Source organism: Syngnathoides biaculeatus, chromosome 14 (assembly GCF_019802595.1).
Source record: "Syngnathoides biaculeatus isolate LvHL_M chromosome 14, ASM1980259v1, whole genome shotgun sequence".
Lineage (NCBI taxonomy): Eukaryota > Metazoa > Chordata > Actinopteri > Syngnathiformes > Syngnathidae > Syngnathoides > Syngnathoides biaculeatus.
The window spans coordinates 771,376-793,015 of NC_084653.1; the positions used below are offsets into that span (position 1 = coordinate 771,376).

The window sequence follows — 21,640 nt, forward strand, 5'->3', positions numbered from 1 at the left end:
TGCATGCTTTTCTCACAAGTCACACAGGGAATCATACACTGGTGTTCTAGTATGATTGTGTTGGCCGGTTGTTCAATTGAGCAGAGGGCCTCGAAGTTATTTTGATTGGTGTGCAGCCTCTGTCTTGGTTTATAGCAGACACTTTGAAAATATGGTGGAATATTGCAGTTGGTGCAAGTGTGGTCGAAGGCAGGGCAATGATTCGTCCAGTCTTGCTTCCTGCTGCTGTGTCCTTCTTTGCCACAGTAGCCGCATTGTTGTGTTTGACCGCACATTTTTCTCGAGGTCGGCCCTGAAGTCGATTTCTCTCTATCTACCTGTATGTGCTGCTTGTTGCATCAATGGCCATGGGCACAGCTGTGGGATTGAATCTCCCGACCGAATGCTTGCTGCTTTCTTTGGCTTCAATCAAGCGGATGGTTTCATCGAGGGACATCGCTTGATTGGCCTGGCCATGCACGTTGCGGCAGATATCATCATCTGCAAGACTGACTTTGAGGGTGTCTGTGATCCTTTGATCACTATATGATAGCTCTGGCTCCACACTCACATGAGATGTTGTACTGACACACATTTGCTTGGCCTTTAATGCGTGCAGAGAAGGTTCTCGCTGGTTCATCTCTGTCCTTCCGCATTTGCGGAAGTCGTAGTCGGGCAACCACCACATTCTCTTGAAGGACTTCGAGGGACTCAATGTGGTCAAGAAGAGTGGTCTCATCATATGATGTGAGGTTGTTGAAGCTCCTGGATAGATCTTTGCAGCCTCATCACAGTACTCGAGGAGCTGGAAGATGATGTCCTGGGCAGTGAGGCATGTGGCCTGTTTATACTCAATATGTCCATTCTTCACTTGTTCCAGATGCAGAGATGACTGGGTGTTTCACCTTCTCGGGTTTGGCCTCTGTGGCCGTGGGTGCTGTTGTAGGGGCATGAGCTGGATGAGCGGTCCTCTCGTGAATGTCGAGGAGTTTGAGAAGAACTTCGGGAGCTGTGGTTGAGGGCCATGTGAGTTCACACTGTGGTGCGGGACATCTGATGTCAGTCATATTGATTCTGTATCGATAACTACATGCAAGTCTTTGTCTCAGAACTCAAGGGCTTTATCTCTTCAACAATACAGAATCACGCTTGACGTAGCTACCTCTAAATACGTAACCTAACCCTAACCCATCGTCTGCAAAGAGCAGAGATGCGATACTGAGGCCACCATACCGGTCACACTCCATGCCTCGACTGCACTTAGAGATTCTGTCTATAAAAGTTATGAACCAAATAGGTGACAAAGGGAGTCCTTGACGGAGTCCAACTCTCACCGGAAACAAGTCTGACATACTGCCGGCAATGTGGATCAAACTCTGACACTGGTCGTACAGGGACCAAAGAGCCTGTATTAGGGGGTTTGGGATCACATAGACTCAAAGGACCCCACACAGGACTCCTGGAGGGACATGGTCCAATGCCTTCTCCAAATCCACAAAACACATTTGGACTGGTTGGGCGAGATCATGTGCACCCTTGAAGGTTGTGAGGAGGGTAATGTGCTGGTCCACTGTTCCACGGCCAGGACAAAAAGCACATTGTTCCTCCTGAATCCGAGATTCGACTTCCCGACGGACCCTCCTCTGCAGCACCCCTGAATAGACCTTACCATGGAGGCTGAGGAATGTTATCCCCCAATAGTTGGAACACGCCCTCCGGTTCCCCTTCTTAAAAATGGGGAACACCACCCCAGTCTGCCAATCCAGAGGGACTTTCCCCGAAGTCCACACAATGTTGCAGAGGCGTGTCAACCAGTACAGCCCCACAACATCCAGAGCCTTTAGGAACTCTGGGCAAATCTCATCTACCTCCGGGGCCCTGCCACCAAGGAGCTTTTTAACCACCTCGGTGACCTCAACCCCAGAGCTAGAAGAGCACGTCTAGAGCACCCAGACTCAGCTTGCTCATGGGAAGGTATGTTGGTGGAAGTAAGGAGGTCTTCGAAGTATTCTCCCCACCGACTCACAACATCCCAAGTTGAGGTCAGCAGTTCCCCGTCCCACTATACACAGTGTTGACAGTGCACTGCTTGGGTGGGCCCAGTTGGGTGGGCCACAGAGTCAAGCTGTTGCTCCTTCACATTGGGAGGAGCCAGATGAGGTGGCTGGGGGAACATGATTTGGATGGCTCCCTTGTGATGTTTTTCGGGCATGTTGCACCAGGAGAAGACCCTGGAAATAACCCAGGATAGGCTGGAGAGACTATTTCTTGCGGCTGGCATTGGAATGCCTCAGGGTCCCCCGACAAAGCTGGACAAAGTGGCTTGGGAGAGGGAGGTCTCGGGTTACATTGCTAAAGCTATTACCCCTGCGACCCAAGCTAGGATAAGCAGAAGAAAATGCATTGATGGAATATTGGATGATTTCTAATGAGGCGCCTGCCTTTTCATGATTGAAATATGTTCCTGTGTTATAAAAAGTAACATTTAATGTGTTGCTCTGTGATTTCTCTTCTGTGCCTTTTCACAACAGTGATACCTGTGTGCAGTTTTCACAGATTTGTATCTTTTTGTCATTGGTCTTCTCCTTGTCAAAAAAATCCACGGAATCATATTGTCCTGTACAGCATCAAGTTAATGAGAAATAAAAATGTATATTTGTGCAGGTGATGTTTTTTTTATCCATTTCAGTAGAAAATTGCATGTGCTATGAACATATTCCTTAACAATCTCTTAATGAAGATCCAGTGGTGTGCATTCCCTCAAGTTTCTTTATTGGGGAAAATGGCATTCCTTTGGAGGTCATTGCTGGAAGTGTGTCTCCCACAGAACTACAGATTCGAATCAACAAAGTACAACAAGTAAGTGCATCGACTCTGGACTGCACATTTTCATATCTCACTCTGGTTCACCATCCTTCTTCCATTTTTCAAATCCCGCTCAACCCAGGTTTTATTTTGTTAAAAAGTGTGACTAGGACATCTACAGCCTCGCTAAATTGTCTGTTTCCAATGCAAAAACAATGATATAGCTGCAAGCAAGTGACTATAATGGCCAACTATAGAAACTGTTTACAATGATTGACTTTTGCAAAAAGCCCATGTGAAAATCCCTCAAAAGCTACGGGAAATGGAGCCTGCCCTTCTTATCAGAGAGATGGTTAAGTAGCAACTCACCGGAGGCTAACATAGTAATACCTCCATTCTACATATTGATAGCAGTCCTGTTAACAAACTGGAAAAAGGAACAATCACACTTTGACAAAAATCTGCTAGAAATTTGCTCAATTGGTAGATACTAGCAGGTGTAATAACAAAAGGTGGTATGAAGGGGAACACTTATGTACCCAACACTTTTCACATTTTAACTGGAAAATATTTGAAAATCATACTGTCAGATCAGCAGGTAAAATGTTTCATATTCTATTTAAAAAAAAAAAGTGGGAACCTTCAACTCCTCCCTTCCATTGCCTTATTGTCATAGTGGTGTTTGTTTTGTAATGATCCAAGGAGGTAAGTTATCTAGGGCTTTATGGCACTGGCAGAGTCACTCAAAAAGGTCCTAGGTGCGGTACCAGAAAAAGCAAGACTCAGAAAACCAAAGATGAATAAATGAGTTGGAGGATAGTTTCCCGCACTCGGATGAGTACTCAAGAGAGTTTCTGGTGGGGACTCCCTCCATCTTCTGAGGGACTTCAATGCTCATGTTCCTGGGAATTGCAGTCTCTTAGGGACTGTAATTGAGAGACTAACATCAACTCCATCTTCAAAAAGACCCAGCATAGGATGCACTTCGAGTGGCTTCTGGAGCTGTTGAAAGAGTTCTCTACACAGTCATCAAATCAGTACAATGTTCCCCCATTACAATCTGGTTTGGTGGTATAACAATACAAAGAATGAATGCCATTTGTTGTAATTTTGTATGACTGCACAACAAATTTGGAGAGCCTCTCCTGAGTGAATGCTTACATAAAATGAATATAAAAGTAAGAATAAAAAAAATTCAAATAAATAAAAATACATGTGTGAAACATAGTGCATAAAATACGTAGCTCAAGATATCGAAATCAGTGTGCCTTTGTATTAATAGCGTGGTTAGAGGAAAGGTGAGAATTCAGGGTGGTAATGGCACTCGGAAAAAAACTTCCACGTCTATTGATCCTTGCTTTTGTGAATCTGTACCACCTTCCAGATAGCAGGAGCTCCTTGATAAACTAATGTTCTGACCTCTGCTGAGGCACTTAGAGGAATACATGTCTGTCATGGAGGGAAGAGGGCAGCCAACAATCTTCTGTGCTGTTTTGATTGTCCTTTAAAGTGTTGCTCTGTCTGCCTCAGTGCAGCTCCCTTACCAAACAGAGACACACTATGTCAGCAGGCTCTCAATAGATGAGCGGAATAGGCCAGTCACAACTTTGTGTCCAGATTATTCTTCCGAAGGACACACAGGAAGTAGAGACGCTGTTGAACCTTTTTAATGGCCCCTGTGATGTTTGTCCTGGAGAGGTGCTTAGAAATCAGGACTCCTAGGAATCTGAATGTGCAGATGATATCCACACACTTGCCGTTGATGAAGAGCGGAGATGCTTCACTTCTGTTCCTCCTGACGTCCGCAATTATCTCCTTTGTTTTTATAGTGTTCAGTGCCATATTGTTGTCTGTTCACCAGGTTGTAAGCTTCTGAAATTCCTCTTTGTAGGGAGCCTCCTCTCCCTTTGAGATAAGACCGACCACTATTGTGTCATCAGCGAATTTGACGATGATGTTATATGTGTGGGATGGGCTAGAGTCAAAGGTGTAGAGAGACTACAGACACAGGCTTAGCACGCAGCTATGGTGAGCATATATATATATATATATATATATATATATATATATATATATATATAAAGAGCATCCTAGCGTAGCTCTGTGGTTGTTCCAGGTGACTCAACACAGCGTGCAGAGTTGTGCCGATGGCGTCCTCTGTTGATCTATTTGCCTGGTATGCTAACTGGTGGAAGTCGAAGTTAGGGAGGAATCAGTCTATGATGTATTTGAGAACCAGCCTCTCGAAGCACTTCATAATGACAGGTGTGAAACCGGGCACTCGTCATTCAGGGGTGGGAATGATTGTTGTAGATTTCAAACAGGTGGGGATGACTACTTGGGCCAGTGAGAGGTTGAAGGTTTGCAGAAGACGGTGGACAGCTGGTGGGCACATGCTCTCAGTAACTTGCCTGGTACTCCAGCAGTCTTAATAGGGTTCACAGCCAGGAGCATGCACCACCTCATATCATGCTCCTGAACAGTAAGTGGAGAGTTTCTGGAGCCTGGTGGGGGTGATGGGAGCACTGGAAATACTGAGTGTTTCCATGCAGAACCTGATGTACTCCATCACTGCCCCAGTGTGTCTGTTCAGGTTCTGGTGTACAAATAGTTGGACTATCTGTTGACAGCAGTTCACTGAGTGCAGACTCTGGCCAGGTTGTTAGTCTTTTTGCTGGGCTTGGATCTGGGCCTGAGGGGGATGAATAAAGGGATGAGGAGCAGGGAGATCTGGTCTGACTCCCAATTTGAGGGAGGGGTGAGGCGCTTGATGTTGGAGTACACATGACCGAAAGTGTTTTGACCCCTTGTTGGACCTTTAACATGCTGGTGAAACATTCTTCATAGTGGTCCGATTAAAGTCCCTAGCTATGATCTGAAAGCCTTAGGAGTGGCCCCGCTGCTGTTCATTTATGATGTTCAGGATTAGAAAGAGTGCAGCTTTATCGCTCGCATCCAGTGGGATATAAACAGCCGTGATGATGGGTCCAGTTGGCTCCCTCGAGCATAAAAGGGCTGGCATTTAACTGAGATGTACTCCGTCAGATGAACAATGTTTCTTGATCATCACGGTGTTGCACTCCTCATCATGGATGTACACACAGTCACCCACCTCTGCTTTTGCCAGAGTTTTCAGTCCAATCCTAGCGGTGGAGTGTGCAGCCTGCTAGCTGCACGCTAGCATCGGGAATGTTCAGTTGATGCCAGGTCTCCGTGAGGACGATGACACAGCAGGCATCAGTTTACCATGTGAAAATATAATTATGGTGAAGCATGTTTTGACCACCGACCTCTCAAATTAACGTCACAATTTTTTAAACAGATTTTGTTCATTAAGATCCGAATTTGTGAAAATATACCAACTTAGACTAAATACACGGGCTTTGTATAATTTTAAAACAACACTGAAAACTTTGTATGTACATTCAGGATATCGAAGCCGTTACTATTTATCAGTTTATGGCTAAATAAACAAAACAACAACTTCACAAATACTTACCAGTCAATGTTTCCAACACGAAGCATGTCCTCCTCCCTGGATCTGACTGCCCACTCGGCACCTTCTCTGCCAGCTATTTTCTCTGCATTTGAATGTGTGTTCTGTCTAACTGGCTCAAATTGATAACATTTGGGCCTCTATAATGCTCGTATTCTTCGCAGTCTTCATGGGACCCTTCAGAGTCATGCTAATCGCTCGAATTATCAGAAAATTTATCGTCATTCTCACATTGGTGTCGAGCGGCAGCCATGTTTGTGAGCTTGTTGTTATGTCATGACTCTTCTCGGGATTTTCCACTGTGTGCTCTGGTTGTTCCGGCAAATTCAGGAATTTGCGATCAATTTTTGCTGATAATAAAAAAAACAAATGTTTCCTTCATAACTGATTTCAGATTCAAATTCAACACGAAACACTGTATAATATAAGCAAAAGGTGCTTTGAAGACTTTCCATACCCTTTAATTTTCCACTTTGGGTTTCAGTTATCATTTCTGTCAAACATTGCCATAAAAGCTTGTTTTCAATTTTCACGTTTTCAGTATTATTGGGGAAAAATGATGATTTGGTATGCATTTCTCAACAATAAACATGAATGCCCTGTGTGTCCTTGTGGAAACTGCAATTGCGGAATTTTTATTTACTTCTTCAGATGCATGGACAAAAAATTGCCCCTGGCATGGTGTCACAAGACATATCTGCAACTGTGATCAGCCAAACGCAACCAGCCAATGCTGCGCTCTCAGCTCCATCAATGCCCTTCATATCACCAGAAGATGTCATGAGTTCCGCTGCGGTGGATGGAAACAAAGGTAAGAATGTCAAGTCAACATTCAAACACATGCTGCTGGTATCATATGAATCAGAATATAGAGCATCATCTTATGCATTTGTCAGCTATAATACTATAGTGCATCCAGTTGTTGAAGATATACTAGCTTTCAATGTAAAGACAAAGAAGGCATAACCCATGAATTTGCATTTGTCTTCTAGTTCTTCCAATCATGCTGTTCGTAACACTTGTCCCAAGATGCTTTATCATTATGTTGTTCTACTTGGTCCCTGTGGAAAAAAAACTTCGTACAGCTGGACAAAGATAATTCTTTTGTCTTGTCTTCCTCTGTCTCTCTCACTTTAATATCATGAATTGAGTTTTAGTCTGGACCTCAGTAAGGGGTGACAACTCGTAAGGCTTGAACCTTTTCCTATCTTTGAAAAGTCTTTTCTTTCTTTTTGAGAAAAAAAACAAAAATAAGATTGCTTCTTGAGTTATGGTGTCAGAAAAAGATTTTGCCTAAACAGTTGTCAGAAGTGGGATCCTTGGATTGATTACCAATCCGATTCCGGTGTGTTACTGATGGTAGTGTTTGTTTGTTTGCTCTCTGCAGGTTATTCACTAGGTCCCCTCGCGTGGTTTTGGGATTTTTTTTTTCTCACCGTTCTTGTGATCATTTTGACCCCACGGGATAAGATCTTCCATGAAGCCCCAGATCAAGGGCTATTATCAGTGGTTTTGTATAGCTTCCATTTTCTAATGATTGCTCCAACAGTCTGCAATTGGCTGGCAACCAGTGAAAGATATACCCCACCTCCTGCCTGAAAATCACTGAGATGAGCTCCAACAGTTCTGCGGCCATCGTGAAGATAGGCGGCTCAAAAAACAGGAATGGATGGATGTTCCAACAGTTGATGTTTTTCACACCAGAGGCTCCTTACCAATTGGTGGAGCAGGTTTCTGTAGTCCTTTGGTGTTGGTCATAGTGGAGTTTGGAGTGTGATTGTTAATATAGGAGTGGAGGACCTTTTCACGATTTTACAGGTCTGTGAAAACCACAAATATTGGCATGGTGGATCAGTTGGAAAGCGTTGGCCTCACGGGTCTGATGTCCCAGAACAATTTGAAAGATGGAGGGATTCACTGGAAAAGAGCGGAAAGAAGTTTAGCCGAAGTAAAACAGAATATGTGAATGAATGAGAGGGGTGCAGGGTGAAGAGTGAGGCTCCGGGGAGAACAGATATTGAGGGTGGTTGACTTCAAATGCTTGGGGTCAACAATCCAGAGCAATGGTGAGTGTGGAAAGGAAGTGAAGAAACAGATCCAAGCAGGTTGAAACAGCTGGCGGAAGGTGTCTGGTGTGTGATATGACAGAAGAGTCTCTGCTAGGATGAAGGGCAAACAGTAGTGAAGCCAGCCATGATGTACAGATTAGAGGCAGTGGCACGGAAGAGACAACAGGAAGCAGAGCTGGAGGGAGCAGAAATGAAGATGTTGAGGTTCTCTCTAGGAGAGAGCAGGTCGATTAGGATTAGAAATAAGGTCATTAGAGGGACAGCCAAAGTGAGATGTTTTGGAGACAAGGTTCGAGAGCGCAGACTTCGACGGTTTGGACATGTCCAGAGGTGAGAGAGTGAGTTTATTGGTAGAAGGATGCTGACGATGGAGCTGCCAGGCAAAAGAGGAAGAGGAAGACCAAAGAGAACGCTGATAGATGTTGTGAGGGAACACATGAGGTCAGTTGGTGAGAAAGAGGAAGATGCAGGAGAAAGGCTTGTATCGAAAAGGTGACATGCTGTGGCAACCCCTAATGCGGGGGTCTGCAGCCCGCGGCTCTTTAGCGCTGCCCTAGTGGCTCCCTGGAGCTTTTTCAAAAATGTTTGAAAATTTGATGGGGGAGGGAAATATCCATCCATCCACTTTCTTAGTTGCTTATCCTCATGAGGGTCACGGGAGTGCTGAAGCCTATCCCAGGTGTCAACGGGCAGGTGGCGGGGTACACCCTGAACTGGTTGCCAGCCAATCGCACGGCACATCAAGACAAACAGCTGCACTCACAATCACACGCTGCACTCACAATCATACCTCGGGGCAATTTCGAGTGTCCAATTAATCTTGCATGGTTTTGGAATGTGGGAGGAAACCGGAGTGCTCGCGGAGGAAACCTGGCACTGGGAGAACATGCAAACTCCACAAAGACGGGTTGAACCCGGGATCTCAGAACTGTGTGGCGAACGCTTTCCAGCTGAGTCTCAGTGCCGCCCAGAAAGAAGTAGATTTTTGTTTTAATATGGTTTCTGTATGAGGACAAACATGACACAAACATTCTTAACGCTTTCCAATGCCTTAAGAATGTGTAGAATAAATATTAAATTTCAACATTTCTCTCAAAGAATATTATATTATCATAGCCTGCGACACACATTTCTATCAGCAGAGCAGGATGAAGGCATGTGGCTGTTGTAAACAAACCGGCGGCTGTGTGGTGGCACTGACCGTGGCACTGAAGAGACAACAGGAAGCAGAGCTGGCAGAAATGAAGATGTTGAGGTTCTCTCTCGGAAGGAGCAGGTTGGGTAGGATTAGAAAATAGCTCATTAGCAGGACAGCCAAAATTGGATGTTTTGGAGACAAGGTTCAAGAGAGCAGACTTCGAGGGTTTGGATATATCCAGAGGCGAGAGAGTGAGTATATTGGTAGAAGGGTGCTGAGGATGGGGTTGCCAGGCAAAATAATGGCGGACACCTGCACCTCGTCTCTCGTAATTACATCCCAGTTATATAAAACCACACGTACGGTCTGGCCTTTGCCAGATCGTTGCTTCCCGCACTCTCGTAATCCCGTTCCTGATCTCCCATGTACCGACTCCTGCCTGCCCACTGACCTGCCTCCTACACCTGACGTTCTTGTTACTGCTGCTCCCGTTGACTGCCTGCCTGATCTGGACTGAATAAATATGTTTGCCGATCTGCCTCTACGTCTCCCGAGTCGTGCATTTGCGTCCAACCCCTTGTTCTGGTCGTGACAGAATGGTCATGACATCAGCCGACTCAGCTGTGATCCGCCAGTCCTTGCAGATCCAGATCGCCGAGCAGGAAGCCGCTCTCCAAGTAACTAATCACCGGTTACAGGAGATGTGTGCTCTGCTGGACTCGTGGTTCCCGTCCATGTCCAGTGCTGCCGACGCCAGTCTGCTGACAACCACCATCACCCCGAGCCCAAGTATGTCCGCGCCCGCTCCTCTGCCGGTCATGGACGCCCAACGAACCGTGTGCACGCCACTCTCCCGACCCGAGCGGTTCTCTGGAGACACAGTTAATATTAAACCCTTCCTCGTCCAATGTGATCACCATTTTGAATTGCAGCCCTCTGCCTTCCCCAGTGACCGCTCCCGGATCACCTTGATGATATCCTACCTGACGGGGAGAGCAGAGGCCTGGGCCACAGCCGAATGGAGCTACGGTTCCAATACCTGCCGCACCTGGACCTCCTTTGTGTGTGCAATGACACACGTGTTTCAATACACTTCCCCGTAACGTGAGTCAACGGCTGCTTTGATTTCGCTCCAGCAGGGGCACCGCAGCGTTGCGGATTACGCCATCAAGTTCCACATTCAAGTGGCGGAGAGCTGGTGGAACGAGAGAGCGCTCCTCAATGCGTTCTTTCAGGGGCTCTCGCCAGGGATTCAAAATTACCTAATCGCAGTGGAACTGCCCACAGACCTGGACTCGCTCATCGCCCTTCCCCTGAGGGTCGATCAGAGCCTCGCAATACAGAGTAGGGTCAACGCGCTAGAGGGGGACGTCCAACGGAGCTTCGCATGACAGACCGCGTGTCAACTGGTTCAGGCTGTTGAAACAGAGCCCATGCAAATTGAGGGGGTTCACGGCTCCCAGGAGGAACGACAACAACGCCGGCGAGAGGGTCACTGTCACTACTGCGGACGGCTGGGCTACCTCGTGGCTCGCTGCCCAGTTAAACCCGTACGACCCACACTCAAAAGTATCCATGATGGTCAGTCTGAATTACACCGCGGACAGCCCGACGTGGTCCCTGCTTCAGGTGACGATAAGCGCAGGAGAACGTTCATACACGGCTACAGCGTTCATAGACTCCGGGTCTGACGCCAATCTCCTGAACCCGTGAGTAATTGACATATTGGGGTTTAGAGACGTTTAGAACGCAGCGTCTCTGACCCACTCATGCAGCTAATGGCAAGTTTTTGTGCCAGGTTACTCACCGCACTCAGACTTTAAACATGACGTTCCCTGACGCACACACTGAACGCTTGAGTTTTCATGTGTTCGATTCACGAAGCAGTGACATCTTTGGGAGTCCCTGGCTCAGGCACCATAACCCTCTCATTGACTGGCCATCCTGACAAATCAAGTCGTGGGGTTCGAAATGAGGAGGCATGTGCTTCGCATCCCCCGATGAGGGCTCACAGGTCGCTTCAGAATCTCCGCGGGACTCTCCGCAGGAGCCAGATTTAACCTTGGTCCTTGACTGCTACTCAGATCTGAAGCTAAGGGTAGGTCCCTTCCGCCTCACCGGCCGTATGACTGTGCTATTGATGTACTGCCCGGCTATTCACCGCCGCGGGGGGGACTCTTCTCTCTGGCAGACCCTGAGCACCAAGCCATTTGGCCGTGGGTCTCATTAGACCCTTATCATCACCCACCGGAGCGGATAAATCCCTGCATGAGAGGCGCGAACCTGATTACACCCTGATTCTACTGGACACCTGCTTCGTGTCGACCTTCACTTGGGAGATCGAGGTCCAAGTGAAAGAAGCACTTAAGACTCCCCCAGTCCGGCAGGTTGCCTCGCCAACAGACTATGTCGTGCCTCCTCTGAGGGGGAAGGTGATTGTCTGGGCCCACACGAACCACACCGTGTGTCAACCGGGCATGGCCAAGATGCGGTCGGTGTTTGAACAGCGCTTTTGGCGGCCGAACATCAAAAAAGACGTACAAGAATATGTTAATGCGTGCCCAGGTTGCGCTGCCAACAACCCTCCCGGCAACGGCCCGCGGAAGAGCTTTGTCCGCTGCCCGTTCCTTGACGTCCATGGTCCCACTTCTCCCTAGATTTCGTGACTGGTCTTCCACCTTCAGTGCATTCTGGAGAGAACAATGCAACATGTTACTGCTCTGTTGTAGGATGCCACCTCAAGTTTAACTTCAACTTTAACAATATTAATGAATTATGTTTCATTGCTTTAATTAAATTAAATAAATGCAATGAAGTAATCCGATGTTTTCATGTCATTTTTATTATGAGGATTCAAAAAAACGAGAAAATAGAACGTGCATAACCTGTCGCTTTTCTGGGCACTAAACAGAGTGCAATAGAACGCAACCTGCGTTTATAAAAATAAAACAGCAGTTTTTCAAAAACAGCTACTTTCTGACTGAATATATGCCAATGACAGGATTGTGCTCTAATCAGTTTAATGTGACTTGTTTTCGGACATCACTGGTCAGCTCTTTGTGGAGTTTGCATGTTCTCCCAGTGCCTGCGTGGGTTTCCTCCGCGAGCACTCCGGTTTCCTCCCACATTACAAAAACATGCAAGATTAATTCGACACTCTAAATTGCCCTGAGGTGTGATTGTGAGTGCAGCTGTTTGTCTTGATGTGCCCTGCGATTAGCTGGCAACCAGTTCAGGGTGTACCCCGCCACCTGCCCGTTGACAGCTGGGATAGGCTTCAGCACTCCAGTGACCCTCATGAGGATAAGCAACTAAGAAAATGGATGGATGGATATTTCCCTCCCCCATCAAATTTTCAAACATTTTTGAACCATTAAGGCAGCGCTAAAGAGCCGCGGGCTGCTGACCCCCGCATTAGGGGTTGCCACAGCATGTCACCTTTTCGATACAAGCCTTTCTCCTGCATTTTCCTCTTTCTCACCAACTGACCTCATGTGTTCCCTCACAACATCTGTCAGCATTCTCTTTGGTCTTCCTCTTGCTCTTTAGCCTGCCAGCTCCATCGTCACCATCCTTCTACCAATAAACTCACTCTCTCACCTCTGGACATGTCCAAACCGTCGATATCTGCGCTCTCGAACCTTGTCTCCAAAACAATTCACTTTGGCTGTCCTTCTAATGAGCTCATTTCTAATCCTACCCAACCTGCTCGCTCCGAGAGAGAACCTCAACATCTTCATTTCTGCTACCTCTAGTTCTGCTTCCTGTTGTTTCTTCAGTGCCACCATCTCTAATACGTACATCATGACAGGCCTCACCACTGTTTTGTAAACTTTCCCCTTCATCCTTGCAGAGACTCTTCTGTCACATAACACACCAGACGCCTTCCGCCAAATGTTCCAACCTGCTTGGATCTGTTTCTTCACGTTCTTACCACACTCACCATTGCTCTGGATTATTGACCCCAAGTATTCAAAGTCATCCACCCTCGATATCTGTTCTGTTGCCTCACACTTCCCTCTCAACCCCTCTCATCCATGCATATATACTCTGTTTTATTTCAGCTAATCTTCATTCCTCTCCTTTCCAGTGCATGCCTCCATCTTTCTCATTGTTCTTCCACCTGGTCCCTGCTTTCACTGCAGATCACAATGTCATCTGCGAACTTCATGGTCCAAGGAGATTTCAGTCTCACCTCATCTTTCAGCGTATCCAGTATCACAGCAAACATGAAGGGGCTCAGAGCCGATCCCTGATGCAGTCCCAGCTCCACCTTAATTTGTTCTGTCACACTTAAGGCACACCTCACCACTGTTTTGCTGCCCTCATACATGTCCTTTACTATTGTAACATATTTCTCTGCCACACCAGACTTACGCATGCAGTACCACAGTTCCTCTCTTGGAACTCTGTCATCGGTTTTCTCTAGATCTACAAAGACACAACGTATCTTCTGACCTTGCATCTGTGGTACTCTTTCTAGGCATGAAACCATGCTGTTGTTCACAGATACTTATGTCCTGTGTCTAGCCTGCACTCCACTTTCCCATAACTTCATTGTTTGCTCATCAAATTTATTTCTTTACAGTTCCCACAGATCTGAAAATCCACTTTGTTCTTAAAAATGGGTACTAGCACACTTTTTCTCCATTCTTCAGGCATCTTCTCACCCGCTAGTATTCTTTTGAATAAGTTGGTCCAAACCTCCACAGCCACCACTCCAAACTGCTTCCATACTACCACAGGAATGTCATTATGACCAACTGCCTTTCCATTTTTCATCTTCTCCTCCTATCCTTCGTGCCTTTCCAACTTCCTCCTCACTAATTATTGCCTCTTCCCAGTCCATCACACTTGCCCCTTCTACTCTTCCTTCTCTCTCAATTTCTTCATTCATCAACTTCTCAAAGTATTCTTTCCATCTATTTAGCACACTGTCTGGCACCAGTCAACACTTTTCCATCTCTATCCTTTATCATCCTGTACTTGCTGCACATCCTTCCAATTTTTATCCAACTATCTTGGGAACCTGTAGAGTCCAACGTGGCGTAGATGCCGTCATATACCTTTTGTTTAGCCTTGGCCACCTCTACCTTTTCCCTATGTCAGATTTCAATGTATTCCTTTCGCCTCGCCTCAGTCTTTTCAGTGTCCCACTTCTTTCCTAACCTCTTTCCTTGTATGGCTTCCTGTATTTTGGGTTTCTACCACCAAGTCTCTTTCTCCCCTTTCCTACCAGAAGACACAAAATATTAGCTTGCCTGGCTCTCGGGTCACCTTGACTGAAGGAGTCCAGTCTTCCGGGAGCTTCTCCTGTCCATCCAGTGCCTGTCACACCTCTTTTAAAAAGGCCGCACAACATTCTTCTTTCTCAGCCTCCACCACATGGTTCTTTGTTCTACCTTTTTCTTCTTAATCCCCCACCACCACCACCAGTCATTGTACACACCAGCATCCTATGCTGTCGAGCCACACTCTCCCCTACCACTATCTTACAGTCAGCCACTTCCTTCAGATTACATCGTCTGCACAAAATGTAATCCACCTCCGTGCTTCTCCTACCACTCTTTTATGTCACTCTATGTTCCTGCCTCTTCTGGGAAAAAAAAGTGTTCACTACTGCCATTTCCATCTTTTTTAAAAAGAATCTAAATAATCTGGGAAAAATTGCCAATAAGCATTTTTGAATGAGGTTACTTCTCATGAAAAAGAAGATAAAACTTCATTTAAATTGAGAAATAATATCAAAGAAAATGCATGCCAAACAGCAAGTATGCAGGGGTTCTCTGTACATGATTTTAATGAATATCTCATCCACAGCATTTTGTTTTTATTTTTGCATCTGCTTTCAATCATAGTAATTGGATCTCGACAGTCACCTATGACTATTGCAGCAAGTGGACATTCAGATCATACAGGTTTATCTTGTATGAGTGAAGAAATCCTTGATTTACAAAAGTAAGAGCATACATACAAGGTATTTTTTCATTTGTTTTCACTGTCAACATAATGATGTTTTCTCTCACTAGACTTAACATGGAACCAGATGAGTGGCATCAGCAAAATACAACACTGACAGAAGAGGTGAGGAACCGTTCCTGGGGTAACCTGGTACCAGGGATTATAGGGCTGTATTTTACAAAAAAACAGCCTCGTCCATCTACCTATTTTCCTCCGGTTATCCAAGGTCAGGTCGCGGCAGCAGTAGATTTAGCAGAGATGGCCAGACTTCACTCTCCAGCCACTTTATCCCATACTTCCGGGGAGATTCCAAGGCATTCCAGGCCATCTGGGGTACGTAGTCTTTCCACCGTGTCACTGGTTATCCCTGGGGTCTTCTCGGGGTGGCATATGCCCGGAACAACTCTCCAGGGAGGCGTCAAGAAGGCATTCTAACCAGATGCTCTAGCCACCTCATCTAGCATCTCTCAAGGTGGGGGAGCAATTGCTCTAGCCCCTCCCGGATGACCAAGGTTCTCACCCTTTATATAAGTGAAAGCCCAGACACCCTACGGAGGAAACTTACTTCAAGCACTTGTACAGGGGTCTACAAACAAGTTCCGTTCCTATGCTGGCAACATATCCCAAATTTCCGCGTTAATCGGACTTCACCGTTGCACCCCCACAAACCTTGTCAGGATAAGCAGCTCAGAAAATGGATGGATGAATGGAATATGCTGTACTTACCATTACTGTGAGAGGTGGATGGTGAAGAATGAAGAGAGGTTGTGCATACCTATTTCCAAGGAACCATGTGCTGTAGCCCTTGCTAGCGATAAATTCCTTCTCAGCGTCCTTATGTTTCTGCTATTTCAAAGTTGGGAGAATACGATGCTTTGCATGAACAATTTATCCTATGGGTCATGTAATATGTACTCTATTTTGACAATGTGATGTTAAATCCTCTCTCATGTAATCGTGTTTTGAGAAGATTTTTATCGACAATTACGAATTTTCAGGGGCGCTGCCATTTTCGGGAGTCACATGACTTACGTGCGCCGATGTGACGTGTAAGGTGCCACACCAAAGGCTCATTACAATGCGCTCCGCGCTGATTTATCGGATTTATCACCATCTGATAAAGAAATAGCGGTATCGGTTGATCAGGAAGACGAAGGAATACTTCCATACAGATTGGTACCTGTGGCTGTAAATAATGTTGAACATTCGGATGGTTCTTCGGGCGGAATGACGCTGGAGTCTGACTCCTTAGAGGCCTACGCGCGACAAAGGCAACAAACAAACAAAGGCCTCCGGAGCTCCAGGCCGGCAGACACGGATGGTTCTTCGGCGGTAATGACGCAGAGACTGATGAGCGAGCTCCAGCGGCCGGCGGAGACTTGTCAGCCGAAGCGGCATCCGGCCAAAGCCATTAGCCGATGTTCGTAAAGGCCTCCGCCAGATGCCGAAGCTCGTGGCTATAAATTTTATTTATTGTTTTTTAAATCCGATCACGTTCACAAACCTCTACAGTTCAAAGACCCATATCCGTCCAGTACACAGAATCATCCACCCCATTTACACTTCTTTTTTAAGCATTTAAAGCCCAAGTGTCATCCCTATAAACATTCTAAAATAGATATTGTAATGAAAAATACATATAACATTATTCTCTTCAATGTCTATTCGAAAAAAATAAATCTGAGCAGAGAGCGTGTTATCCATGCGCAAAGTTGGAGAAGTCTCATTCGACGATATCCAAGTGGTCACCATATTGGCTGCATCCTCTGTCCGTGACATTACCCGGACATTCGCCAATGAAAACACGCGATGCACCCTAACTATGGGAGACAAACGCACCCCTTCTGACACGGAAGCTCTTTTCGAAAAGGAGAACACCACACAACCAGTGAAGTTACTGGGGCAATATTACACTATTGTTTCGAGCCCTCGAGGCAATATTACACTATTGTTTCGAGCCATATTCAGATGATATGCGATCACGGCCAAACCGCATCCCCCTCCGATCCACTTCCACGGCGGAGATGAGCCATCGCGGCTCATCGCAGCCCGCCAGTGTGGCTTATGACGGAGCCGAGCCATCCTGCTTTAGGGGGTTGTTCACAGACGCCGCAGTACGCGATGAACACCGTAGAGCTAGGGGGCATTACTGCACGCACGTGGCTGAGTTAGGCATTCTTGGCTGGGTTTTCAGATTCGCCGCCGTCCGCACAGCAGCCCGAAGTCGTCCGACGCGCACATCGACATATTTCGTACGCGGATCTTTTGTTACGTTATGAGAGACCGATTACGTGGTCCGCCCCAAACTATTATTTTTTTAGTATCTGTATACACACCTACCTGTTATTTGGAACCCACGAAGCTCTCGTCGAACAACTAGCTACCTTCCCAGAGGTAAAACTAATGGAAACAAACGAGTCCACTTGGGGGCGCCGCTGTCCTTTACGTCACTTCCTGCGTCTTCTCGAAAAAAATCCCTCAAGAGGATTTTCATGGCGGGAGTTACAAAAGGCTGTATACGTCAAAATCATGTTTTGTTGTGAAAAAACTCATGGGCCCATATTGGCTGACGTTTTTTCATATATCACATCCTAAAAATCATCTATTTCATGACAGTAGCCCTTTAAGTGCCCACACACAGCCACAAGATACCGGTTTACAGCTTTCAGGATTAAATTTAGCGGTTTTGCTCATGACATCTTGGGAAAAGTGTCTAGTTCTGGGTACTGTCTGGTTATGGCTCTCAGAAGGATTCACAAAATTTGGCAACAGTTTTCCACGTGAAAATATATTTAAGGTGAAGCATGTTATGACCAGCTATTACTTTTGAACGGCAGCCACGTTTGTGTGTCTCGTTGTTACGTCACAACCTTTCTCGGGATTTTCCACTGTGTGCTCGGATTGTTCCAGCAAAGTCAGCAATGTCCAATCAATTTTTGCCAATAATCGAAAACTGCAAATGTTACCGTCATAACTGATTCGAATTCAGCATAAAAAATTTATAACATAAGCAAAATGTGCTTTAAAGACTTTCCATACGCTTTAATGAACATTAGGCTGATATTCATCTTATGTTGATTCTTATGCTCAATCCATGACGTAAGTAATCGTTCCATCTCGGCATTAATAGAAGAACATTGTTCTGTTTTTTTCATGAAAAAAGTTGCTTCGTGATCACTGTATCACATGTATGTATGTATGGGGCGAAACCGTTCACGTGCGCTAAATCATCACCACAGTCGACCGATTGAAGTCCAGGTCTTAACTGATGTTCGTCACTTTTACTACTTTTTCCAATCTTTTGATGATGTTATGCTTCATTTCTATGGTAATTGCTTTTCTTTTGGATGGGCTTGCATTGCTAAAAAAAAAAAAAAAAAACAGGTTTCCTCTTTTGAGCAATAATGTGTAAAAAGGTTTGCGAAAAAGGCTAATATATTCCCGGCGCATAAACATATTGGTAGAAGAGTGCTGAGGATGGAGCTGCGTAACCAGAGGACTCCCTGTTGTTCATATTTACAACATAGCTACAAAGAGGTGGCACCATCTCTCTTCTGGGATGCATTAAAAACCATGATTAGAAACAAAGTAATAGTCATCTCCTTTGCAAAGAAACTCAAGATGACTAAAACTTGGAGCACAAAATTTAGAAACCTGAGACAGAATCTTCTAGGATCTGTGAAATAATGCATCAAAACTAGAATTACAGACCTAAAGAAGGAATAAATTAATTCAGTTGCATATGGAAACTTTTAATTTTATCAGGCAAGAATTCTCAGAGGTTGGAGTAAAATCAATGAAATCGGATCTTGTAAACTCAGAAATCAAGCATATCGAACTGTACACAAACTAATAGACCTAACAGTAAATGTAAGGCATACTACTTTTGAGAACATTTCCAGTCATACTATAAACTTTTATCCTCAAAACTAAAGTTGAATAACTATCATCAGATACCTGGCTTCTTGTCACCTACCTAACTAAATATATATAATGTAATATGAATAGCTAATTCAACAAAAGAAGATCAAGCGGTAGACTGAAGGGGTAAATCTCTAGGGAGAGACAGATATGCCACATAGTATAAAACAATGGTAGCACAAATGAATTCAGACACAATTAAAAACATTAAATTGGATTTGGAAAACAAAAGCATCCCCACTTCATGGAGAAACACAATCATTTCTGTCATTCCAAAGAAGGGCAAGGACAACTTGGAATACAGGTTAGCCTTCCAAATACTGACTCCAAACTTTTGACCTTCATACTGTCATCAGTGTACATGTGCAAGCCCTGGGTTTTGGCTGAACTTAGATTAGGTACCATTGATCACAAAGTTGGAGGTAAGTTTTCTCCAGAGATGTCAAAAGTACTGGTATTGAGTGCTTAAATAGTACTAATTCTTCTGAAAAACAACTCTGGTAAAAGTACTGAAGTCACTTCTTTAGTAATAAATAAAATACAATTTGAAATTATAAAATATATATAGAGAGATATTCTCATGAGTACGGGCATGATACCACTCAGTGCAATAATGAACATATCTACAGAAATAAAAGCACATAGGCTCAGTTGAAAAGACAAGCATTTATTTATACTATTGAAATAAAGTTATACAGTACAACAAAAATAGTCTAAGGCTGCACGGTAGGGCATCTGTAAAGCGTTAGCCTCACAGTTCAGAGGTCCAAGGTTCAATCCCTGCCCCGGCTGTGCGGAGTTTGCATGTTCTCCCTGTACCTGTGTGGGGTTTTTTCAGAGTACTCTGGTTTTCTCCTACATCCCAAAAACATGCAACACTAATTCAACACTCTAAATTGCCCATAAGTGTGATTATGAGTGTGACTGTTGTCTATCTCCATATGTCCTGTGATTGGCTGGCAACCATTTCAGGGTGTACCCCGCAGCTGCCCATTGACGGCTGGGATAGGGTCCAGCACTCCCACGAGCCTTGTAAAGATAAGCGGCTAAGCAGATGGATGGATGGATTTTCTCAGTGCCAAGGGGGGCTAGATTTCTAAAACAATAACATGGTTCATTCATTGCAGGCACTTTGAAAAAAGACCCCGACAAAACATTATTATCGTCCATCCATCCATTTTCTACTGCTTCTCTGGGCCGGGTCGCGGAGGAAGTAGCTTCAGCAGGGATACCCAGACTTCCCTTTCCCCGGCCACTTCTTCCAGCTCTTCCGGAGGGATCCCAAGGCGTTCCCAGGCCAGCCGAGAGACATAGTCTCTCCAGCGTGTCTTGGGTCGTTCCCGGGGTCTCTTTCCGGTGGGGCATGCCCGGAAAAGCTCACCAGGGAAGTGTCCGGGAGGCATCCGGATCAGATGCCACAGCCACCTCATCTGGCTCCTCGCAATGCGGAGGAGGAGTGGCCCCTCCCAGATGACCGTGCTTCTCACCCTTTCTCTAAAGGAGAGCCCAGACACCCTGCGGAGGAAACTCATTTCAGCTTGTTCTTTCAGTCACGACCCAGAGCTCGTGACCATGGGTGAGGGCAGGAACGTAGACCGACTGGTAAATTGAGAGCTTCACCTTTCGACTTAGCTCCCTCTTCACGACAACAGACCAATACAAAGTCTGCATCACTGCAGACACTGCACCCATCCATCTGTCGATCTCCCGCTCCATTCTTCCCTCACTCGTGATCAAGACCGGAGAGAGCACACCACCCTTTCCCGACTGAGGACCATGGTCTCTGATTTGGAAGTGCTGATTCTCATCCCAGCCACTTCACACTTGGTTGGGAACCGCTCCAGTGAGCGTTGGGATCACGGCTTGATGAAGCCAACAGAACCACATCATCTGCAAAGAAAAGAGATGCAATGCTGAGGCCACCAAACCGGACACCCTCTTTGCCTTGGCTACGCCTAGAAATTCTGTCCATAAAAGTTGTGAACAAAATCGGTGACAACGGGCAGCCTTGGCGGAGTCCAATTCTCACCGGAAACGAGTCCGACTTATTGCCGGCAATGCAGACCAAACTCTGAGAGAAGTCGTACAGGGACCGAACAGTCCGTATCAGTGGGGCTCGGTACTCCATACTCCTAAAGAACCCCCCACAAGACTCCCCAAGGGACATTGTCGAAAGCCTTCTCCAAGTCCACAAAACACATGTAGACTGGTTGGGCGAACTCCCATGCACCCTCAAGGATCCTGCTGAGGGTGTAGAGCTGCTGGTCCACT

General features: G+C 45.7%; 1 protein-coding gene across 7 annotated transcripts in view; it reads left to right on the forward strand.

Annotated features, from left to right (window-relative positions):
• Nucleotides 1-21,640, forward strand: part of ubxn4 (UBX domain protein 4) — a 64,690-nt gene that overhangs the window by 8,460 nt on the left and 34,590 nt on the right. For all 7 annotated transcript variants that reach the window (XR_009798051.1, XR_009798053.1, XR_009798052.1 and 4 more), the window contains exons 3-7: nt 2,511-2,539; nt 2,720-2,838; nt 6,932-7,091; nt 15,346-15,445; nt 15,517-15,571. Coding sequence is in view for 4 of the 7 variants with exons in the window: in XM_061840897.1 (XP_061696881.1) it covers nt 2,511-2,539; nt 2,720-2,838; nt 6,932-7,091; nt 15,346-15,445; nt 15,517-15,571 (463 nt within the window). In the remaining 3 variants the exon portion in view is untranslated. The remainder of the gene's footprint in view (nt 1-2,510; nt 2,540-2,719; nt 2,839-6,931; nt 7,092-15,345; nt 15,446-15,516; nt 15,572-21,640) is intronic.